The sequence below is a fragment of the Gossypium hirsutum genome, chromosome D12 (assembly GCF_007990345.1).
Source record: "Gossypium hirsutum isolate 1008001.06 chromosome D12, Gossypium_hirsutum_v2.1, whole genome shotgun sequence".
NCBI lineage: Eukaryota > Viridiplantae > Streptophyta > Magnoliopsida > Malvales > Malvaceae > Gossypium > Gossypium hirsutum.
Window position 1 is genome coordinate 39,063,802 of NC_053448.1, and position 23,082 is coordinate 39,086,883.

Sequence of the window (23,082 nt, forward strand, 5' to 3'; positions counted from 1 at the left end):
CAGAAACCCCTAGGGTTTCTAAAATGCTTTCGCGCCTCAGCAGCAGCAGCTTTCTGCCCTCGCGCCACAGTAGAGTCAGATCCCCGCGCGTGTTGCGCCTTCGCGCCAGGTCCACGCACGCCTTCTCCAGCTGTACCTATAACCGATTCACACAAACAAACAGCAAACAATAGCAGCAAAATAACAGAAAAGAACGGATTGGGTTTTTATTTTTCTATTTTTTATTATTTTTATTTTCTTCTGTAAATCTGGCTATAAAAGAGCCATTAGGAATATTGTAAAGGGGTTACACACATTGAATCCAAAAAAAAAGCATTATAAAAAAGAGATGAACAATAGTTTTTAAGGAGGTGATTTCAGATTTTTTTTATTTTATTTTTATTTTATTTTCTTTCCTCTTCCGCTTCATTTTGGTGCACTAGATAAAATCAAGGCGAGAAGATAGAAAGCTGAGAGTCACCTGTTGCTTGAATGCTGTTTACTCCGCCCTAATCGGAGTCGAATGAGTGTTCAAGGAGCCTCTGAACGGCTGAGGGCATGAAGCGGCGCAGAGTGCTTAGGTTTTTAGTTTTCTTTTGTTTTCAAATAGCAGATTAGATCTACATTAGGTTTTTATTATTTTTATGTTAATTATTGATACGACGCCGTTTAGAGGTGGCGGCCCGCGTGGTGACCCGACCCGGGGAGGATCCGCGTGTTTCGTGAGGATGGGTTATTTGCGCACGTGGTCCTTCCGCGTTTCTAGCGCACTTAAATCCAGTCCTTTTTTTCTTTTTAAATTTAACCTCTCGATTTTCTTTTGTTTCATTTTAGTCCAATGCAACGCTGCGTTTTGATAGGGCAGGGAATATTTCTGTTTAGTCCTCCATGTTATTCGCACATTGCACATTGGCCCTTATTTTGTTTTATTTATGATTATTTCCCTATTAATTTCGTTTTAGTTGCAATTTAATCCTTTTTGTGTTATTTGTTTCTTTTTAATTAGTTTAATGTTTCCACCATTATTATTATTATTATTTTACTTAATCTTATTATATAGATCCTTTTATTTTGTTATATGATATTATTTATGTATTATTACTTATTTTCATAAATGTTTTATTATACACATTTTATATTATCTTAGTATAACTTATATACATATATATATATATATATATTTTAACTTCATATGTGTAAAAATATACGTTTAGCTTCAAAATTTTTCATAATAATATCTCATGTATATATAATGATGCGTTATTAATTTCAAATTGTAAATTTTACTTATTTTTATGCACAAATATTTTATTCCTTTTAAATTTGCTATTCTATCTTAACTACTTTAACTTATATATATTATGATTTACATTAAGATTTTTTTTTTACTTATAAATCAAAACATATATCAATTTTAAAAAATTATTCACCTTTATTTTCTTACAAATTTTTTCTTTAGAATTTACTTAAACATTTTATTTTTAGTTCCACTATTAAATTGTTTGAAATTTGTATATTAATTATTTTTTAAATTTTGTGTATATATACATTTTGAATCCTGAATTCATTTTTATTTTATTTTGTGAATACATTTTATTTTCCTTTTTAGATTAATAATTCTTGAATGTTAATGTCGATATTTACATGTGATGTGAAATTATTGTATTTATGCGTATGGTATTTGTTTTTTGATATTCATTTATTATTAGTGTTTATTAACTTATATTGTGGTTTATGAATTATCACCTCGCGTCGTACATTGTTATTCCATTGTGCTTTATTCGTTCAAAAAGTCGTGTCTAATATGGTTTAATATCAAAACCGATTTATTCAAAAACTTTCAAGATAATGCAAAGTTCGATATTTGGAATCTTCGAAAGAATTGAGCCCTAACGTATTGGGTTCCAATTTTCCTCGTTGAATCTAAATAATCGAAGATTTTCTTTAATTAAAACACATAAATAAAAACTCATTCTCGGGAATTCGATACGCCGTGTCCTAATGTATTGGACATGACATGTTGATTCCTTGAGATGAGAATTTTTAGAATAATAATAAAGGCAATATTCGATATTCAGGAATTTTGTGAAATCGAGCCCTAACTTACTGGGTTTTGATTTTCTCATTTGACCCAAATGATCAGATATCCTTCTCAAAAATGCATAGGTTTTAAAAGTTAGGAGATAAACTTAATTTTGGGGATTTAAAATGTTGTACTCTAACTTACTGAGTGTGACAATTTATCTCTTTGAAATAAGTGAGGCTTATCATACAATTCATTTTATTCAAATTTTCTTTCCAAAGGATTGTATTTTAAAATCTTTTCAAATTCTCGACACTAAGACATTAAACAATCAATTCGGTACCAATTTTGGGCGTTACGAGTGTGCTAACCCTTCCTCGTGCGTAACCGATTTCCGAACCTATTTTCTCAAAATTTGTAGACCTAAAATTATTTTAAGGTGTACCGATCACACCTCAATAAAGGATCAGTGGCGACTCCAATTTTCATTTCATTTTCAAGTCGACAACTAAATTTTTTGTTTTTCAAAAAATGGTTTCGACATGTATGATAATGTTAAGAAAATATGCCAAGTTTCGAGACTAATATAGACCAAAAAAAAAATTCAAGTACCAAAGTATAAAAAGTTAACAAATTCATATACCAAATCTTACTTTGTCCCTTATATTTATTCCACTAACCATGTATAATTTTATATACTTTCAACACATCTAATATTAATGCATAATATAAAAGTGCAAGTGCTAAAAATAAGATCTAGAAAAGATGGATTAAGAGGAGTCGAACAACTTGTTTACATAACATCCAACTTGTTCCAAAAAATAACACACAGAGCGAGATGGGGGTAATTACATTACTTGTTGGTCAATATATTATATAATTTATCTACAACTTGATGATGAACTTTTAATATTATTAGAAACTAAAAACATGGTGAAGTGATCCTAAAAACATGTTCCTCACCGGTCCATTTATCTATTTTAACAACCCACCGGCTTCTTTTTCTACTCTTAAACCCATCACCGGCACCTTTCCTCATCGGAGCTTTTCTGATCACCAGCAAACCATCTCCGATGGGCAAAAAATGGGTCTTAAATTCATCAACATTGTTCCAACCATGTCCTTTATGAAGGGCATTGTACCCTACAATAAGGGCACCCCTATTATGCTTTGTACCCTCTTGTGCTGCCTTCAATACTTCCTTGTGACCGTCGATGTTGCAATCGATGAGCACGAAATCGGCAGTCTCGTAATCGTTTAGGACCATTTTGGCATCTCCGATGACGAAGGTTAATGACCCTCCGTAGTTGCCTAATGCGGTTTTCGATGCGACATAATCATCAAGACTATTCAAGATGCATACTACTTTGCCACCAGTTTGACGTGCCGCAGCGATTAAAGCTAGCGCGGTAGATCCTGCTACGCCGGCACATGTCATTACCATGAGCTGCGCGTTGTTGCCCGCCGCCATTGCGGATATGAACTCCGATACGTCTGGTTCTTTGCCTCTTTTCCCCTATAAAACAAAACACATCCAAAATAAGTACGTACATACATACATACATACATACATACATAGCATCAATGGACTAATGTGGGTTTTGGTTACCATTTTCAATGCTCGGAGATAAGCTTTGGTGGCGTTCTCAGCAGACCAAAAAGCCATATTGTGTTTTGCTTGAAACTTGAATAGTTGAAAGTATATGTTTGGTAACCCATACATTTGCCATTGGTTTTATATATAGAGAGGGGTACAATTAATATTATTATATTTGCATGAGGTAGGTTCTTAAGAGATTCTTACATGACAGCTCCATAATATTTTTATATAATATTCATCCCTTTTACTATCCCAACTTAATTTTATTCCAACTGAGATGATATTTAATTAAACCCTCTCGAAAAAAGATGATTTTAAAAGTTAGAAAAAAATTACACTATCACTTATTTTAACAATTTATTGATAAAAATAATAACCAAATTTTATATAAAAATATGAATATATCAAAATTTAGATCAAAAGGTCATTAAACACGTATATCAAAATTTATATAAATAAATATATAGTATAATAAGTTGAAAATGAAAGGTGAATGTATGTTGAATTAATATGCAATATCCAATATCCCCCCCCCCCCAATGGGTATGGGGCAAAATGAAATGTTAGTAGCTCAAAACTTTAAGACATCATTATATATGGCATGGAGCAGTTTGCAGCCATATTCATGTCCTGTCATGGGGATAATGTCTTTGCCCACTTGCTTATATAGATTATACTTAAAAGTTATTAAATTCTTATTAAGTCTATGTTCTAACTTCGAAAAGTTACAAAATAATTATTGAAATATTCAAAAATTTTCATTTAAGTTACTGAATTTTTAAAATTGTTGTTGTATAGCCTTCTTTATTCACACTATCGGCATCAATCAAAAGCTCACATTCTCTTCTCTTCTCTTATACAATTCAATTTTTTTTTCATAAAACTTTTAATGTTATGAATCTACGAACCAAAATTCAAACAATTTTTTCTCTAATATCTGGCATTGATAGTCAAATCGACTTAGATATAAGATAAGTTCCTCTACTCGCAATGGGTGTTGATCTACTATACTAATCATTGAATCGTCACTTAAAACTCACTAGCTGAACTTAAAAAAAAAAACTTAACAGTCCAATGACTTGAATAAAAACTTCCGAATAGTTCATGACAATTTTGTAACTTTTTGAAATTGAGTGACCAAAACATAAACTTACTAATAGTTTAATAATTTCGGATGTAATTTTTCATTTTGAAGTTCATTTATTAAATAAATCAAACACGAACATAACATATTCAATTCATTTATGTATATAAACAAACTCGTTTTTATTCATTTAAAGCACTTTTTTTATAAGTTTTATAAAATTTCTTCATTTAAACCTATTGGTTGAAGCTAAATTCATCACAACCCTACAACATTGGGGAAGCTTGACAACCTAGAATATATCGAAAACCACTTACAGCCCACAGTGTTGAATCTATTTTATAACATAAATCTTGTCTGAAAATCAAGATCCATGTACAAAAAAATTAATGAATAAAGCAAATGAGCAGAGAAAGAACATGTTGTAGGCAATGGCTCCCACATGCTGCCAACAAGTCCCTGGAACAGTTGCCCGCACCAGTCGTGAACCAATGGTTCTTGTTTATAAATTTGTGACCTTCCTAGATATAGCTCAAATCCTAGAAATTTTGAATCATTGGAATTTGATTTCTACTTTACGCCATTCCCAAAGTATTCAGCTTTTAAGTGAAGAGTTAATTCCATGACAAATCCTTCAACTATGGCTTAGATTTCAAATCGGTCCTTAAGCTTTAAACGTTTTAGTTGTGTACTTGATATATCGATATTGTATCAATCAAGTTATTTTGTCAACCTTTTTGTTAATTTGGCATTAAATGTTGGTTCAAACTAGCATGAGCATTTGATGCAAGTATGTGTGTAATTTTAATGATATTGTACAACGACGAAGTCAAAAATTTTATTTGGGGAGCTAAAATAAAATTCTAAAACTTTGAAGTGGTGAAGCTAAAAATTTTATTCTAAAAGAGCTTAGATTATAGAATTAATTTTTATGAAAGGCCAAAATTACAAATTTTCTATATATTTGAATGGTTAAGATGTTAGATTATAGACACCGTATGCTTATTTAACATGTTAGATCCAAACTGTCCATACGGTAGATACACACGCCAATGGCAAAGCTAAGAGTAGGAGCCTTGTCTCTCCTTGGTTAAATTATATAATTCTCTTTTTAGTCCCTCTTAAATCTTAAAAGTTCAATTTTAATCTTTTTTAGCTTCGATCAAATGAAAAAAAATGTATTTTTTTGGCCCTTATAAAAATTATTTATTCAATTTAGATCATTTTAACTCACGATTCTTTAGCTTTGCTCCTCTACCTACCCAAAAAAGAATTTTAATTCTCTCAATCCCCTTAATATAAGATTTCTAATTTCATATTTAATACATGTTTACAATTTAATCCACATACTTTAAGAATGCTCCACATCGTATCCTAATTAACATTTAATGCTTAAACTGATGATTAAGTTGTTGAAAGAAACTGATAGATTCTTTCAAGACTTAATTAAAACGTTTTAAAGATCAATAAAAATTTTCAATTTTAAAAAACAAACCTCCAAGTTTGCAGTAGATATTATTACCATTATCATTGAGCTTAAATATTCCCACATAAATAAATTAGCTTCACCGGCCAAGAGAATGAATAATATTATTAATAATGGAAAATTAATTTCAAAAATGGAAATTTTGATGTGCAAAACCAATCAAGTTGATATTTTTTAATAATAATAATCCCCAACAGCCAACACTGGAATCTAAGTAAGATTATATTGTTTGTTTTTCTCAGGCAAATGCATTGACAATCACAGCCTACCCATGATGTTTGTATTGTTTTATGGCCTCATTTGCAAATTTTTTTCTTTTTTGGGGGGGATTCTTGAAAGGTTATTTTACTTGTTTCTTTCTCTGTGTTTTATTTGTCTTGTCAGTTCTGTAAACAGTTTCCTTTGATCTGCATGATTTGTTTGTTGGGATTTAATGAGAATTTTTTTAAAAAAAATTGGGGATTTAATTGAATTTTTTTGAAATTATGAGGCTGTAATGAGAATTTCTAGAAATTTTAAAAGAATTTAATAGAAATTTTCAAAAATCCTATGGGGTGTAATTGAAATTTTCAAAAAAGTTTCAAAAGAATAATGAAAAGAAAAAAAAATGGGGGAGGGGGTCTCCAATATTTGGTGGTGCGGTTATAAGAAGGCAAGTATTCAAAATAATTAAATTACACTCTTTTTTTCTCCAAGTCGTTTGCTTCTTATCTTTTCTTTTACGCAGCGGTAGTGTCAGCTTTTGGGCTGTGTATCACTTGCTTTTTTCCTCTCCCATTAACTCTTTCTTTCTTTTTTATTTTTATTCACTACACATGTCTTCTCTCTTTTCAGTTTGTACATCTATATTGTGGGTATTTTTGTTATCTCCATAAGTTGTAATAGACAAATGACAGTGTCTGTCGTTTCCTAAAACTCCACTGATCACCAGTAGTTTTTCTTGGAAAGTGGGTGACTATTCGTCAACTTCTTAATTTGTTTTTGTTTTGAGAGTATTTCAGAATAATAAATGATTTCATGTGTTGATTTAGACCCATATTGTCTTAAGTTTTATATGTTTTTTGTTTGTTTAATAAGTCTTTAGTTTTAAAAATTTTTATCTGCTCTTGTAGCACACATTTTAGTCTTGCTTATACATGTAATCTTAGGGTCAGTTCTTCATTGCTTTTGAAAAGTGCTTTAGAAAAGTGTTGTGGAAAAGTACTTCTCAGAAATGCTTTTGAAAAATTTGAGTGTTTGGTATTGCTGTCAAAAAGTACTTTTGAAGAATAAAATGTCCATTTTAGACATGATATTATAAAGTAACAAATATGTATTTAAATAATATTCAAATTAGTTAATATTATGATATTTTAGCAAAAATATAAAAAATAATTTATTATAACTTATTGTTAATATTTTAATATATAATATTAATTTTAAATATTTCTAAGTAATTCATATTAATGATTTATTAAATTTAATTAGAATATATAAACTATATTTAAATATTTAAATATAATAATTAAATATTTGTAATTAGATATTGACACAATTGTATTATTATAAAAATTATTTTTTATTTTTAATTAATGCTTTTAACACATTTGTATTATTTTATTTTAAAATGTATTTGAATATATAACTCATATTAGATATTAACATAACATAGAAAACATAAACTTAACAAATTAAAATATTACATATATTTGGATTAAAGTTTTAAAAAGGGATAATATTTATATACCAAATATAAATACTAAAAATTTTACAATAGCATTTACAAATTGAATATAATGTGCACTTGAGTTGTAAATCTAGAAAGTGTCTGTGAACAGAAAGTGTTTGTCAATGGACTTGCCTGAAAAGCTAAACTCAAAGAAGCCAAGGAAAAATGAAAGTATACTACGCACAAACAACAGATTCAGTGCAAAATTTCCACTGGCGGCCAATTGTGAATGTCAAAATATTTGATTCATATGCATGGCTTAATTCTCAAACTTATTGAGCTCAAAAACAATACTTTGAATCAACAAGAAAATGGCAGCTCTGAATCGATGGCAACTCTCATCAAACCATGTATGTCATGCCCACTTGCAAGATATTCATGCGAGGTACACTCATATTTGCTGCACCAACTTGACAGTTTCTCCGCAGGAACGCGTAGAAGTAGTTTATGACGAGTTTCTTGAGGAAAAGGGAGTTCTTTTTCGCCCTCACATCTCCATGTGCCAAGAAATAAGTAAATCCTAAATCTATTGCTTGTCGCAGTGCTGATTGCTCATATTCCAAGCCTGGGTCTTCATTCTATTATATCAATGTCCAGTATATTAAATATAAAGTTTATCCACAACAGTAATTTACCAAATAACAATCATATAAATAATCACATGCCATAAAGAGAACATCAAAGCTTATAACATATAGTGAAAGGATTCTTATCTACAACTAAAGTGGTTATAACATCAAATCTTATTTTCCACAAGCTATAAACTCTAGACGATAAGGTATGTTCCTCTGGAACAAATTGAAGTCAAATACCCATCACAGAAGGTCTGGGATTTGCTTCCAAGAACAAAAAAAGAGTGGTCTATTGAGTCTATCTTTGAGTTTAGAGTTAGACAATTAGTTAGGGATTATGTTGTCTTGAGTTTACTATAAAGTCATGGAAATTCCATTGTCATATTCCTACTTTTTTCTCTCAACTACAACTATGATGCTTCAGGGGATGATTCACAGCACAAGGGTAAAACCATGAGTTTATTTCCTTGTCATTCCAATGCTTCAGAAAATTCTAGCAATCTTCCTCCGATATCCGACCCTCTTTGGATTCCTATCCCTGTCCCTAAGTTCCTACTGTAAACCTTAAAAAGCTGTATTCTATAAGCAGGAAGGCTTCTACAAATCTACCCTACATCAAAAACTGCTTTCCCACTATAAGTGATGGTAAGTAAGAATCATACAATCGACGATAACTTCAACCAAAATGAAACACAGGCATGGTATCTTTCATTATGTTTGAAACGCAAAGCATAACTTCCTAAGTCCAAAGAAAGCTATTAAAATTCTACTGGTTTGAATGACATTCTCCATTTTAAAACCACTGCACATATATATAGACACAAACAAACACATTTAGATAAGCAACTACAAAGAGCTATCTGTCTAATGGCAATATCACTTAACTGAATTAATCATACTTTTTTCCTACTAAAATTAAAAAAAATCCAAAAAATACAACAAATTTTCGTGCATAAGAAAGAAAGTATGTTTCATTCAGTCAAAAATAACAATAATTGTTAAATATTCAGAGATTCATTGCAAAATCCAACCGTTGAATGTGATTTTATGATCATTTATATAATTAATTTTCAGTATCGAAATATCAACAATAGATTGGAGAGCTTGAATTCGAGTAATTAGTAATGTTTCTTATCGTAAAGCTAAACCCTAGAAACAATTAAAAAGAACATCATCAAAACTTTAAAATACAAAAGATACAGAAAATTCAGCAACGATATGGAATTTGGATACGAATTTTGATTTAGTCTATATTTCTTCTATTTTTATCAACTAAAATAGTTTGGAAGAGTTACAAAGCGGTAAAGCAAAAGAGGCACAGAGCAAAGCAGCAGCAGAGGCACAAAGCAGTAAAGCAAAAGAGGCACAAAAGCCAGAATTTTCCCTCTTTTTTTTCTCTGTTGGAAGAGTGCTTTTGGAAAGTAACTAATAATTAAAGAGAAGAAGAAGAAAAACAAACTCACCTGCGGAAGAGGAACAAAAAACAGGAAACAGCTTTCACAGCGAAAATGTGAAAAAAAAATGGGTATAGAGCTTTCACAAGAAAAGAAAGAACGCTTTTTTGGGGGGGAGAAGACAGGTTAATTTGGTCAATTATCAGCCAAAAGCACTTCAAGCTTTTTAGATGGTGAAATTTTTAGCTTCTTCGTCTGGAGAAAATGACGTTTAAATGGTGAATTTTTTGAGGAAATGGAGGCCGTTCTTCATTCCTTTTAAGGGAAAAGGTCCTTCTAAAACGCAAAGGATAACGGCGCCTTAGTTTTACAAGTGATTTTATAGTTGATTTTATTGTCATCCTCTCTAATTTGGTGAATGCTCGATTTTTTTATCAATTTTTGCTCGCCACTTTGAATCATCCAAGACTGATTTCCTTATCATATTAAGTGCTTGCAATCACCCAGATATGTCATTCTTGAGTTGTGACAAAGCCAATTGTCAATGTGTCATAATGTTCTATTGATGCTGAGGCTAAAGCCTTTGTTGTGTTGATGAAACTTGTCATTCACCATTTACTACGAGTGTTTGTTATTATTTTCTCTCTAAATTGTATGGTTCCCTTTCATTGAATGAATTAATAAATTTACCTTTTAAAAAAATGATTAAATTATTTTCTTAGTTTTTAGAAATTTATAGTTTTATATAGGGATGTAATCAAGTCAAAATTTGGAGTTCGATACTCGAATTGAATTCGATCAAACTTCTATTTTTAAGTTTGAATTCGAGCTCGATTAAGATCATTTACCAATTTTTGTACTCGAGCTTAAGCTTGACTCAATAATTAAGTTTAAGGTTAATAATATATATTAATGATTTAATAATATAAAAATACAAAAAAAAACTCGACAAGGCTTGCAAGCCATTCAAATCAAGTATTACTAAACCTGAATTCAACTTGACCGATAGCTCTAGCTCAACTTGATAATTACCAAATCAAGTTCAACTTTTTTTTAAATTGAACTTAAGTAACTTGTGAGCACCAGCATATCATTTACACCATTAGTTTTATCTAAACTTTTTAATACAAAATTCATGCCTTTGGTCCTTATTGCGACCCTAACATAAAATTCTTAACTTGGCGGCAAAACTCTTGCATAGAGCTCCTTATTATACCTATTCATGGACTGGCTCGGTTCCAAAAAAATTCAAACCCAAGCTTAATTTCAGCCCACCTGAAAAGCTCATTATATAGTTCAAAAATTAATAAAATATTAAAAATATATATTTGTAATATTTAACTTAACTTCAAGCTGAACTATAAAAACGCTTTATCCAAACCCGACCCGAAATTTCTTATTTCTCACAATATAAGAATTAATTCACTAGACGTGGCTCAAATTTTTAAGTGATCTCCAAATTTGAAAACCTTCTGATTAAGATTTGAAATTATTACCCTTCTATTAGAGTAATTGTCATATCTTGGGTGGCTTAATATAAGGTCTAATTAACACAACCGGCATATTTAATGCCCAAATTAACGATTAAACTAATATGATACTCAATAATATATTAATGCTATTAATGTTACCGATTGAATCTTAATTCGATTGGTATGGACATTGTTATCAATACAGGAAGACGTAAATTTGAGTACGCTGAAGCACGTTATCTTCCTATTTATGAGTTGAAGAGTAACTGTAGGTAATTCTAGGACTTTATCAAAATAGCATATATAATCAGAACATATAATATGATTATTAAAAAAAATAAACCGATGATATTAATACAAATACAAAAAATTCAAGCAAATTTGAAATACAAAACCATTTTCTTCTATATTTTCAGTCAGCATGTACAAATGTCACATGAAAACGAACAGTTAGAGCCGGAATATCTGTACAAAAACAAGGAAGCAATGTTACAAGAAAATTTATCCAAGTTTCCCGGTTGTGGACTTTTTAGAACTCCTCGGAATCAAAATCAGGGTTCGATGGGAATTCGAGACCCTGAAGTGCTGGAATTCGTCGTAAATCCTCGTCCGAGTAAGCTGGAATGAACCAGTATCGCTTGTCTGTTCCAAACACCTGTATATATACAAGCACCAAAACTTGAGAAAAACGAAGATCGATGACAGTTAATACAGCATACAGACCAGCTATAAAGAATGCAAACTCCAGGAAAGCTTACGGAAGCCATAAGGACTCGTCAAACAAAGATAAAAAAGTTAACCTGTTCAAAATTTTTCTTTCGGCCTAGGTCATAACGCCATTTCGGAGTAGTTTTCTTCTCATATGCCTGTTCGAAAGACGACCAAAGAACTTTTTTTCAGTAAATGCTAAGTCTATTTATATTGCATTTTAGTCCTATAAAGGGAGAATACACCACGTATCCAGCCGAAAGATGGACCAAAATTCTCGTTAGGATATTCAGTTGATGTGCTTGGCGTTACAGCATTTGAGTTTTTTCCGAAAATGAATAGTTTCACACGTGTACGCACTATTATGACACGGTAATAGAATTCAAATGAATACAATACCTCAATAGTTGTGGTGTTAGCGGACACCAAAGATACGTGCATGATCAAAAACCCAAAGACACTCAATGCAAATGCCAGATTCAAAACTGTGACACGAGAAAATTGTAATACATTAGCACATGGTCAGGAAAAAATTGTTGAACAGGTTAGAAGAAAACTGGCCGAGCAACCCGTACCGAAGGACAGAAAAGTTGTAGCAAGGGTGGCAGTAGTTCCGGGAATTTCTTCATCGCTAAAGAATGCTAAGAAATGAGAGAATAAGGCCAACGTCACAAGACTTGTCTCGAGGAATGTGTAGAACTGCATCGAGGTTTAAAATCGAAGTCAAACGAACAGCAAGCAAACAGAACCATTACTTCAACCTATGTTACAATCAAGCAACAAGCCAGAAAAGAAACACTCGGCAAGCTCGATTTATGCATTTTGAAAATAGTAACGACAAAACTGATATAGATAAAGCAGGCATACCAAGAACAGAAGGAAATACTTGTAATTCAATGCACCAACACAATTGACAACCCATACACAATGATGGTCCATCTTTAGCACACACCGCCCACCTAAAACCGATCATCATGAACAACGATTTCATAAGCAGATATAAAAAGAAATGGAACCGATAAATCTCGAACGTACAAACAGAACAATGATGGCAACGAGGTGGTTTAAACTGGTTGCACTTCCAACAATATCGAATCCTTTGACTTGACAGGTCCGGCTGCAAACCGTCAAACTCCGACTCATTCAATGGGTCAACCTCCCCTCTTTCCTCATCCGAAGCCGGTTTCCAGTTAGGCGGCACAGTACCGGAATCAGTCAAAACGACAGTGAGGTAACTCCATAACAGCATAACCAACTGCAGAATCACATCAAATTTCCAACATTTAGACCCAAATCATACATTCTTCGAAGGTTTAGGGTTTAAGTTTTTAGGGTTTAAGTTTTGACCCGATTACACTAATCACAATCCCCAAAACCCAATTTATTAATTTAGAATCTATAATTGGAAACCCTAAATCTAAAAAAGGGGTCCAAAAGGAAGCGTGTGCTTCAAATTTAACCCAAGCTTATATTTTTAGCAATTAAAAATGAAATTTTTACAGAATCATAACATCTAAACACAAAAAGGGAATAAAATTTAAGACCAAACACAAAACCCCATCATAAAAAAAAGGATTTAATTTTAGGGATTTACCAAGAAATGAAATAAGATCAATACAACAACAGCAATGAACGAGTGAAGGCCACCATCGAACAAAGCAGGTCCGTAATTGGTGAAAACGACGGCGTAATAAGTGACACCGACGACCCCTAAAACCAACAGGATCATGATCGAGCCAAGGCCTCTCAGGACCGTACAAAACTTGAACACGTTCCAAGCCATAGTTGTTCCAGATCTATGCATAATACCCAGACAATAAAATTACAAAACAAGAGACAAAATTGATCTTTTTCCGGGTTTCTTTTTATGGTTCTGACAACTGCTTGAAAAACAAGTGAAAAATTAAGGTTGTCTTTGAATTACTTAGAGAACAAGGATGATACTGGAATAAGAACAAAAAACAGGATTATTTTTAAAATTTTGCTCTGAGATTTTTGGTATTAAAATAAGAAATCTAGTTTAACCTAGAGTTTATGGGATTTGTGATTCCAGATAAGTATGGAATCCATGATACTATACAGAAGACGATAGAAAGAGAGAGTGAGTCAGTGAGTAATAAAAGCAATATTTAGTTCCTTTGCATTTTCTGGTAAATATATCCTTCTAGTCCTTCTTATTTTTACAATTGATCAACTTGGTCCCGATGAGAAAAATTGGAGCAATTTAATCCTATCAATTTCAAATGTGAGCAATTAAGGACAATTAATCAATGTGTTTATGTTTTCTTCCAACTATACATAAATTTGATTGGTATTATAACAAATTTAGCTCTCATAATTTACACATTCTGTCAAGTTGGTAATGATTTTATAAATTTAGCTTGCAACATTTGTATAAATGTGTAAATGTTTAGGCTAAATTTGTTATTTTTTTCGAAACAATACTAAATTGACAAAACATGTAAACATCAAAGGGTTAATTTTTTTATTATATCAATCAAAATTGTGTACAATCGATTAATTGTCCTTAATTGCTCCGAGTTTTTTAAAGGGATCAATTTGCTCAATTTTAAAATTTTAGAGTGATTGGAGAAGTCTTTTTACCCATTTTTTAAATGGGTAAACTACATCCAATGTCTATAAAATAATAGTATGTTTTGGTCACTTGGCTTCAAAAAAATTACAAAATGATCATTGGACTATTTAAAAGTTTTCATTTAAGTTACTAAACTATTCTGAAGTTTTTATTTAAGTCATTAGGTTGTTAAATTTAAATAAAAAAATTCAAATAGTGAGCTCCAAGCAATGATTTAATGATTAGTATAGTAAATCAGTATTCATCAACAAGTAAGAGATCATACCTTAGATCTAAGTTGATATAATAATTAGTGCCACAGATCGAAGAAGAAAGTTATTTGGATTTTGGTTCACGGATTCGTGATGTTCTTTCATAAAAATAAATAAATATTGTAGAAGAGAATGGGAAGTAGAGCTTTTGATTGGTTAAAACTAGAGGTGTTCTGGCCGCCCGGCCCGACGGCCCGCCCGAAATATGGGAGGGTTTGGGTAAAAATATAGGCCTGAAATATGGGCTTGGGCAAAAAAATGAGGCCCGTTTAGAAAACAGGTCGGGCCTCGGGCACCACTTTTTTGGTCTGGGCCCGGCCCGAATATAATAAATATATATTTTTTATTTTTAAAAATATTTTAAAATACTTTTTTATTTTTAAAATATTTTTAAAATACTTTTTTTAATTTTCTAAAATTATTTTTGTGTTTATTTAAAAAATGGGCCGGGCCCTGGGCTTAGAAATTTTCCTCAGACCGGGCCTGGACAAAATTCTAGGCCCATATTTCGGGCCAGGCCCGGGCCTAGGACTCGGGCCAAATTTTTTATGGGCCCGGCCCGGCCCATGAACACCTCTAGTTAAAACAGTGTGAACAAAGAATATTATACAACAATGATTTTAACAACCCGGTAACTTAAATGAATACTTTTGAATAATTTAATAACCATTTTTGTAATTTCTTGAAATTAAGTAACCAAAACATAAAATTTACTAATAGTTTAACGACTTTAAGTATAATTTATACTATTTTGAACTATACCCAAAGGGATGGTCAAAAGCCCAAAAGCCGAACGAAACATACTAGTCCAAGCCTAATGGTAAGCTTGACATTCGATTTAACATTGTTACAACAACAACAATGCCACGAAATAATACATATTACGAGTTTCTGATCACTTAAATAAAAAACAACAAAACAGGATTTAAAAACCAAACAACATAATAACCACTAAAATCTCCAAACAAATTAATACAAATACAGGACAGGCAACAAGCTCTTATTGTTGGTTACTTCTCACTCAAGTTAATGTACAGCATCAGGTTGTCTTTCAGGCGAGGCATCTAAGAATTCCAGTAACGCCTTCAACGACTCGAATATCCGACACAATCTAGGGTACTTGGACTGCAAAAGGAAAATCCAGCACATACAGTCGGTTTCTTGAGTGCTAATTAATCCGACATACAAGTTTCGAGAATTAATGGAGCATAAAAGTGATGTTTTAAGCGTTCAAAGACTCGTTTACCATGTCGATTTTAAACCGTTGCATCGCCGCAGCTATCTGAGGTGCCATAAATACATCAGCCTGAGACAGACAAATTAAACATGTAAGAATTCATCGAGGGTTTAACATCAAATCGGAAAGACTCCAACAATGACGAATGTACCATGTATACTTCGTCTCCGGTTGCATATTTGCCGTTGATGTCTTTCAGCAACTTCTCGAGAGCTGCAATGCAAGTAAAGCAAGCAAAAAGTTGCGTTAAGTATTTCGCGAAACTCCGATTATCGGTTAGAGGCTCTTTTTACATATACACGACGACACAAACACGAATGAAAGTTAATTATGAACTGAAATCACTTGCCATTGAAACCTTTTTCCACATTAGTTTGAGCAAACAAAAGTGATTCTTGTGGACCAACATTTTGCTCAAGATATTTCTAAGAAACATGAAAAGAGGGTATCAAATTGAATTAAAACATGAACACATGAATGTGTATATATATATAAATTCATATGTGTGTGTATATATAAAAAACAGAATATACCAAGGTTGACAGCATATGAAGAGGCTGTATGCTAGAGGTGACTATGCTGGCAACCTGTGGATGATAAACTAGTTAGTGAACTATCAATTGAGCAGGTGCGTCAATTCGAGTTTTAAAATTTTCTGATTATTTGGGATTTGGGGCAGTTTCAGTTTCGGGTATTTTTGGGTTTATGCCATTCAGGTTGAGGTTCAGGCTTTTCAATGCAAGTCTATTTTGTGATTTGTTACTCTCTTTTTTTTGGTATAACCATATGTTTTCATATCCGTTTTACGGTCTGAGTATAATCCTCGTCGAGTCGAGGGTAATATTCAAATTTGATCACTTTAATTCCAAGTCATTTAGAGTTACTTATTCTTAGGTAATTTCAAATTTAGGATTTTGATGAGTTTTACTTGTTGACATTTCATAATCAAATCAGGCTAAATTACTTTAAACTCGGGTTTTACGGGTTCGGATCATGAGCGTAAAGCCATATTCCAAGATACTTACCTGAAGATTCAGAGCTTTAAGCTGGGGATCAGCTGGTAAGAGAGCTCTTTGAGGGTATTTTTCTTCCAAATACTAACAAAAATAAGTACCAAATTAAACAATCCAGCTGAAATGAAAGCCAAAGCACCACATCTAATGACAATATCAACAAATTTCATACACTAAATTATTAGTAGGTTTATGTTTTGATCACTTGACTTCAAAACGTTAAAAATGATCACTAATTATTTGAAAATTTTAAGTCACTAGACTATTAAAACTGTTGTTGTATAGCATTCTGTGTTTGTACTGTTTGCACCAATCGAAATTCTTTCCCCTTTTCTTTTACAGTTCAGTTCATTATCATGAAACAACTTCGAACATCACGAATTTGCAAACCAAAATCTAAATAGCTTTCTTCTTCAATCTCCTACACTAACTGTAAGATCAACTTGGATCTAAGGCATGTTTTCTATTCATCGATGGGTACTAATCAACTATACTAATCGTCAAATTGTCACTTAAAAAACTCGCTAGTCGAATGTTTTTTTGAAAAAAAAAACTTAATAGCCAAGTAACTTAAATAAAAACTTTCGAATAATTCGATGACTTAAATAAAAACTTTCAAATAGTTCGGTGACTAAAATGGAAACTTTCAAACAGTCAAGTGATTATTTTGTAACATTTTGAAGTTAAATAACTAAAATGTAAACTTACTAATAATTTTGTGAATTGAGTGTGATTTACTTTTTCTTTTCTTTTTTTAATACAAGAGGACAGCCCTAGAAATGAAAAATCGCTTTTTAGTCCTTTTATAAATAAAAAAAAATTAAAAGTTTATATAGGGTAAATTGCATTTTACCTCCTTAAAAATGAAAAAGAAAATTGAATCCCTTCCTAAATGATAAAATCATAAGTTATAATTAAATTCCAACCCCTAAAAGAATTTCTAATGGTTGCTAATCTTAGAGTGAAATCAATATTGGAATTAAGAACACTAACCAACAAGATTGCATATGAATCAGACACGACAACATCACCATCAACAAGAACAGGAACAAAATGCAGAGGGTTCAATTTCTCAAACTCTGCAACAACAGCAGCAACAACAAAAGAAAAAAAAATGGTCTTTTTAGTATGTTTCCAGTTTTCATTCTACCATATATATATATGTATGTATGTATAGCTCACCTGGTGTAAACTGCTCTCCTTTTGAAAGATTAACAGCTTTGTACTCATACGAAATCCCTAACAAAAACCCAATTAAAAAATCAGTACCAAAATTACTGGAAACCTACTGAATTAATGAATTCGAGAAGAAACCCAAATTAGATATAAGAGGGAATAAGCTGATGATTAAAGTTAAAACCTTTGAGGTTTAAAGCGAAGCGAACTCGCCATGAACATGAGCTTTGCCAGTATGAATACAGAGCAAGCTTTGGAGACTCACCAATTATCTGTTAACAACAAAATAAAATAAAAATAATGAGTGGAATTTGGGATTAAATTGAACAAAAAAAGAAACAGTATGGTGTTATAATCAGACCGCTGCCATTGTTGGAAAGGTTGAAAGCTCAAAAGCTTCAGACCGAGTGGTGGGTAGTTGTTGGTATTTGATAAGGATTTTTGCAATAATGTGACCAGCAAAGCAATCAGTTAACGACATGTAAGTAAAAGCTTGTCTGACTTTTATAATAGAGAGAATATCTATTATAACTATTAGAATGTATTTTTTAATTTAAAATATGGGTAAATTAATGAAGAGTAAACTAATCTTTCTACTTCATTATGGCCTTTTGATCTTGTTCAGGATTCAGCTTTTGCTTGTGAGTGGGGTGCTCCATCCATGCCCTGCCAGCAACCGTGCATGACACATGGAAAGCTTTCTTTTCTGTGATGGAAGTGATGGGATTAATTGGTTTGTGGCTTGGTTGTTTGGGACTGCAGCCTTTGCTTCGATTTTCAGCTTGCTTTTGCTTTTGATTCTGAGGTGATTAAAAAAGGTATCATCTTTTTGGTGTCAAGTCCTGCACTTGGGAGTTTTTCCCTGCATTGGAACTTTGCAAAGTTGGGTTGTTTTTAGGTGTCTAAAGCCAAACATGTGACAGTTTCATTACATTCCAGAAATCAATAGTGGTTAACCGTGACAAACCACATCAAAACTTAAACAACAATCGGAAAATTCAATTAGCCAGAAGTTGAAGGCCGGAATCGTACACCGGGGTGACATTGGGAGACGAATTCCCAGGCTAAAGCTTGAAGGTCTTCGTCTTCCGTTACTCGATTGAAAGGATTTGGAGAACCCGCGAGTTCGATTGAAGTCTGTTGCGGTTGTGGCAGATCAAAGACGTTCATGGATGTATCAGAAGAACATACCAAGTCAGATCCTAATTCCGACGCGGAATGAAACGTCGTCGGCGATCGGCATTCAGCCTGCGACTGCGGCAGCACTAGAGAGAGACACTGCAACGTCGAAAGTCGGGCCTGAATGTAGGCTAACTCTGCCTGTAAATTCACTACCTACACAGCATAAGATAAGTTTATATCAAACATTAAGTTTACCTTTGAATTATGTGAAAAATATCCATACAAATATATACTTACATATATAATTATTGTTTATATACGCTGATTAGATATGGGTGCCTATTTAATTTGAAAAAAAAAATTGAATTCAATTTAATTCGGTAATTATCGAGTCGAGCTTGAACAGCCTGAACTATCAATTTACCCGAATTCAAGCATCATAATATTAGATATTCCAACGACTTGCAAGCCTATTCAAGCTTTCATCTTAATATGTTTTATATTCGAAATTACAATTTTTATGCTCATTATATGGAAAGAGTTTAAGTACAATCGAGCTCAAATTTAAAGATGAATAAACTTAACTAAACTAAAGTATGAAAATTGATATCAAACTTGAAAATTTTAAATCTAATCCAAGCTCAAACTTATTTCTATTCAAGTTTAACTTAACTCGATTACACCATAAACCTTACTCCATATTATATTCTCTTAGCAAATAAAAAAAATACTAAGAGAAAAGGACTAACTAAGTCAACCAAAACACCTCAGAATATTTCTCGAGTTGCTAAACTTTGCTTGCTGGCTCCGGCAAGCAACCCCTCTCTCTTGGGGAAGGGCAAAATTTTGTGCAATTTCAATTATTTTAAAAAAAAGTCCCTAATAAAACTAGCTAATCTCCAATTAAATTTCGGCGTTCAACAAATAAATATATAGGGGTTACAAATGTGAAAGCTTTGACTATGTAAAAGGATTTGCATGAAACAACTAGACGAGGCCTATGCTATGAAACAGCTGGTTACTTAATGCCAAATTTGGGTGTTAGATTTAATCTTCAATTTTATATTATCGCGATTTAGTATTTGAGTTTAGTTTTAACGTTCACTTAAATTTAAATTTTTACAAGTAATTAAATTCGATAGTTGGCATTAAAGTTGTGTTTTCCTTTTTTCTTCACTAAGTACTTATGCTTATTTTACTAGAAATCATGTCAAAAATTCATTAAACCACATAATGCCATTTAATCTTAATATTAAAACAAAAAAACCCTCGAGCTACCAAATTAAACATAGAAATCAAAATTTACCTTTAACTGAATTACCCTAGTAAATATGAACAAGAACAAGCTTCTCTATTATGATATTATTGCTCACTGCTGTAATTGAGAAAACTTGTAACCCTGCTGGTGCATGTAAAGAAGAAGAAAAATGTATGTTGTTGTTGCTGTTTAATTGCATGCAGGCCCCAAAACTCAAAAAAAAAAGAATAGGAAATAAACCTTTTTTGAAATAAACCCTAAGGACCAAACGCAAAACAATAAAAAAAAACCCTCAAAAACTTAACAAAAATAGATTTGTGTTTATCTTCTTGAATAAATTCTTCACCGCCGCCCCCCACAGAAAAAAGAAATTCATAATAATAACAATAAGAGGGATTTAATTTTTAACCTGCTGTTGGAGGGTGAATATATGGCCAGCACAGCCATAAACAGGGTCTCTAACCCTAGCTAAAGCCTCGTAACAAAGCGTGAACACGGCGTCGACACGCCTGTGAACCGGCGTTCCCTGCAGCAACTTGGCAGCATTGCTGGCGCCAAACACCTTGTGCACCGCCGCGAAGTGAGCCGTGCCTTGGTCCGAGTCGAAATACGGCGCGAACACGCACCCTTTCACGCATTTTCGCCTGAGGAACTTACAGGCTCCGCATGGCCCGGTTCCATTGTTGGCTGCACTCATCTCTTTAGAGAGAGAGAAGACAATGGAGGGTGATGATGGGTGGTTTAGAGAGAGAAAAAACAGGGTTTCGTATGTTAACTGGTTTTAGGATTAAAAAAGAAAAGATGGTTGAAAGCTAGAGTTTTGCTATACACACTGTTGGTGGCCGTGGGTCAGTTCAAGACAAAGACTGGTAGTTTCGTTCCTTTAGTATTTTATATAATATGTGTGTATCCTTCGATTGTGATTCAATATATATTCTATTTCCATTTTTAACTTAAAATGAGATTTTTAATGTTTGGTATGCCTGTTAGTTAACCGTCAACTTGAATATAAGATTTAATTTAGTTACTTTTTCTAAAAAAGAGATTAAGGTATTTGGTAAAACGCTCTTATACTAAATTTACTCAAAAATGGACAAATTAGTTCTTGTATATTAGATTAAAGTGTATTTTTTTGTGTAAATATAATTTGATTTCTAATACAAAGGCTTTCATATCCTTTTTACGGTTTATGAAAATTAATTATTTCAAAATTCGTTGATTACCCTTCTCAAAAATATCTTTCATTTGACATGATTTTGCCCAAATACTTTCTTAATATTATTAGTTAGTCTAAATAACTATTTTACCAAGTGAAGGGCAAGTAAGCAAGTAGAGACCTTGATCCTTGGTTAAATGATTTATTTTCAAATTTGGTCCCTCTTAAAGATGATAATTTGATTTAAGCCCTTTTAAACTCTTGATTATATGAAAAAAAATGTCTTTTCACATCTTTCAAATATTATTAGTTCAATTTAAGATCCATTTTTATTCATTGCTACAAATCGGAAAATGTACTGTTGTTATCTGAAAAAATTTTAATTTTAGGATCTTTTAACATAAAATTTTTAAATTCAACCTCTCAAAAAGAAAATTCTTTATCTCAACCTCTCTACAAAAAGTTCTTGGAATCAATAATTTTAAGAAAATCTAAGACATTTCAACTAAAATAGGAAACAGTATTAACTATTTTAATAAATTAAATGATCAAATTATACATATTACTGTCAAACAATAAGGATTAAATGTCCAATTTAAACATATTAGAAGGACCATAATCATAATTTAACCTATAATATATATACCCGACGCATTGTTATTATCATTATCATCATCATATGAAAATGAACATTTGTATTGCAATGTGTAGTTTCAGTTTATGTACATTGTAATAAAAAGAGAAGGTTTTGGATTTTTTTTTAGAAAGGGACTTGAAAGCCACGGCAGTGGTGAAGAAGTGGTTGCGTGAAGCAAACAAACATGCGGAAGCGGGTGAGTCAGTGAGTGGCGGTCTGAGTCAATGTGCGGTGGTTCAACACCCACCCCGCCGCAGTTTGCAGACACGTGCGAAAACAACGAAACAAAAACATCTTCCCTCCTCCATCCAATCATCTTTCCTCTCTTGTCACCTCCATCTTCAGCTTTTCTTTTTTTTGGTTTCTGGGTTCAGACAAATATCATATCACTGATCATCTGCTGTTTTTTTTTTTTTTTTTTGTAACTCTTGACCTTGCACCCCACTTGTCTTGTTTTCACCTTTGTTTTTGTCTATTACATGTTTTAAACATTGTTTTATAAAAATTTTGAGAGAGCTTGATTTGGATAAGGTGATTATTTTCGGTAATAAAATTATCACGACATATTAATTTTTATATTTTATTAATTTATTTTTAGTATAAAATTAAT

General features: G+C 32.2%; 4 protein-coding genes and 1 long non-coding RNA gene across 6 annotated transcripts; all 5 read right to left on the bottom strand.

Moving 5' to 3' along the window:
* Positions 1-2,746: 2,746 nt before the first annotated feature.
* Positions 2,747-3,724, bottom strand: LOC107947490 (uncharacterized). Its single transcript, XM_016882129.2, has 2 exons — positions 3,612-3,724; positions 2,747-3,518 (listed from the first exon to the last, which is right to left on the bottom strand). Exons 1-2 carry the CDS (start codon positions 3,666-3,668, stop codon positions 2,925-2,927), a joined length of 651 nt encoding a protein of 216 aa, XP_016737618.1. The 5' UTR covers positions 3,669-3,724; the 3' UTR covers positions 2,747-2,924.
* A 4,147-nt stretch (positions 3,725-7,871) lies between these two features.
* On the bottom strand, positions 7,872-10,198 carry LOC107945616 (uncharacterized). The gene is made up of 2 exons (XR_001696643.2): positions 9,916-10,198; positions 7,872-8,458 (listed from the first exon to the last, which is right to left on the bottom strand). It is a non-coding gene; the product is annotated as an uncharacterized lncRNA (long non-coding RNA).
* Positions 10,199-11,705: 1,507 nt separating this feature from the next.
* On the bottom strand, positions 11,706-14,129 carry LOC107945617 (probable protein S-acyltransferase 14). 2 transcript variants are annotated; one of them, XM_016879684.2, is made up of 7 exons: positions 13,621-14,129; positions 13,062-13,281; positions 12,894-12,985; positions 12,602-12,725; positions 12,426-12,511; positions 12,119-12,184; positions 11,706-11,973 (listed from the first exon to the last, which is right to left on the bottom strand). In XM_016879684.2, the coding sequence occupies exons 1-7, from the start codon at positions 13,828-13,830 to the stop codon at positions 11,848-11,850; spliced, it is 924 nt and encodes a 307-aa protein (XP_016735173.2). In that variant the 5' UTR covers positions 13,831-14,129; the 3' UTR covers positions 11,706-11,847. The 2 variants fall into 2 exon arrangements, with proteins under 2 accessions (XP_016735173.2, XP_016735174.2); XM_016879685.2 differs by lacking the exon at positions 12,119-12,184 and having other exon boundaries at positions 13,621-14,123.
* Positions 14,130-15,677: 1,548 nt separating this feature from the next.
* LOC107945618 (glutathione S-transferase zeta class) lies at positions 15,678-18,819 on the bottom strand. Its single transcript, XM_016879687.2, has 10 exons — positions 18,661-18,819; positions 18,484-18,571; positions 18,306-18,362; positions 18,117-18,202; positions 17,136-17,207; positions 16,644-16,697; positions 16,460-16,535; positions 16,262-16,323; positions 16,120-16,179; positions 15,678-15,998 (listed from the first exon to the last, which is right to left on the bottom strand). Exons 1-10 carry the CDS (start codon positions 18,778-18,780, stop codon positions 15,900-15,902), a joined length of 774 nt encoding a protein of 257 aa, XP_016735176.1. The 5' UTR covers positions 18,781-18,819; the 3' UTR covers positions 15,678-15,899.
* Positions 18,820-18,835: 16 nt separating this feature from the next.
* On the bottom strand, positions 18,836-21,547 carry LOC121224105 (LOB domain-containing protein 19). Its single transcript, XM_041106658.1, has 2 exons — positions 21,089-21,547; positions 18,836-19,634 (listed from the first exon to the last, which is right to left on the bottom strand). The coding sequence occupies exons 1-2, from the start codon at positions 21,374-21,376 to the stop codon at positions 19,302-19,304; spliced, it is 621 nt and encodes a 206-aa protein (XP_040962592.1). The 5' UTR covers positions 21,377-21,547; the 3' UTR covers positions 18,836-19,301.
* Positions 21,548-23,082: the final 1,535 nt, after the last annotated feature.

What these genes read in the sequence shown, in the direction of transcription:
- LOC121224105 (XM_041106658.1), bottom strand. Translation starts at nt 21,376, where the DNA reads ATGAGTGCAGCCAACAATGGAACCGGGCCATGCGGAGCCTGTAAGTTC. An exon ending in TATTCACCCTCCAACAGCAG is followed by an intron (nt 19,635 to 21,088) that starts GTTAAAAATTAA and finishes TATGCTGTGTAG; the next exon opens with GTAGTGAATTTACAGGCAGA.
- LOC107947490 (XM_016882129.2), bottom strand. Translation starts at nt 3,668, where the DNA reads ATGGCTTTTTGGTCTGCTGAGAACGCCACCAAAGCTTATCTCCGAGCA. An exon ending in ATCTCCGAGCATTGAAAATG is followed by an intron (nt 3,519 to 3,611) that starts GTAACCAAAACC and finishes TTTGTTTTATAG; the next exon opens with GGGAAAAGAGGCAAAGAACC.
- LOC107945617 (XM_016879684.2), bottom strand. Translation starts at nt 13,830, where the DNA reads ATGCATAGATCTGGAACAACTATGGCTTGGAACGTGTTCAAGTTTTGT. An exon ending in AGTATTTCCTTCTGTTCTTG is followed by an intron (nt 12,726 to 12,893) that starts GTATGCCTGCTT and finishes ACCTCGATGCAG; the next exon opens with TTCTACACATTCCTCGAGAC. An exon ending in TACAACTTTTCTGTCCTTCG is followed by an intron (nt 12,512 to 12,601) that starts GTACGGGTTGCT and finishes CTCGTGTCACAG; the next exon opens with TTTTGAATCTGGCATTTGCA.
- LOC107945618 (XM_016879687.2), bottom strand. Translation starts at nt 18,780, where the DNA reads ATGTCGTTAACTGATTGCTTTGCTGGTCACATTATTGCAAAAATCCTT. An exon ending in ATTCATATGCAATCTTGTTG is followed by an intron (nt 17,208 to 18,116) that starts GTTAGTGTTCTT and finishes TATTTTTGTTAG; the next exon opens with TATTTGGAAGAAAAATACCC. An exon ending in TTAAAGCTCTGAATCTTCAG is followed by an intron (nt 16,698 to 17,135) that starts GTAAGTATCTTG and finishes TATCATCCACAG; the next exon opens with GTTGCCAGCATAGTCACCTC.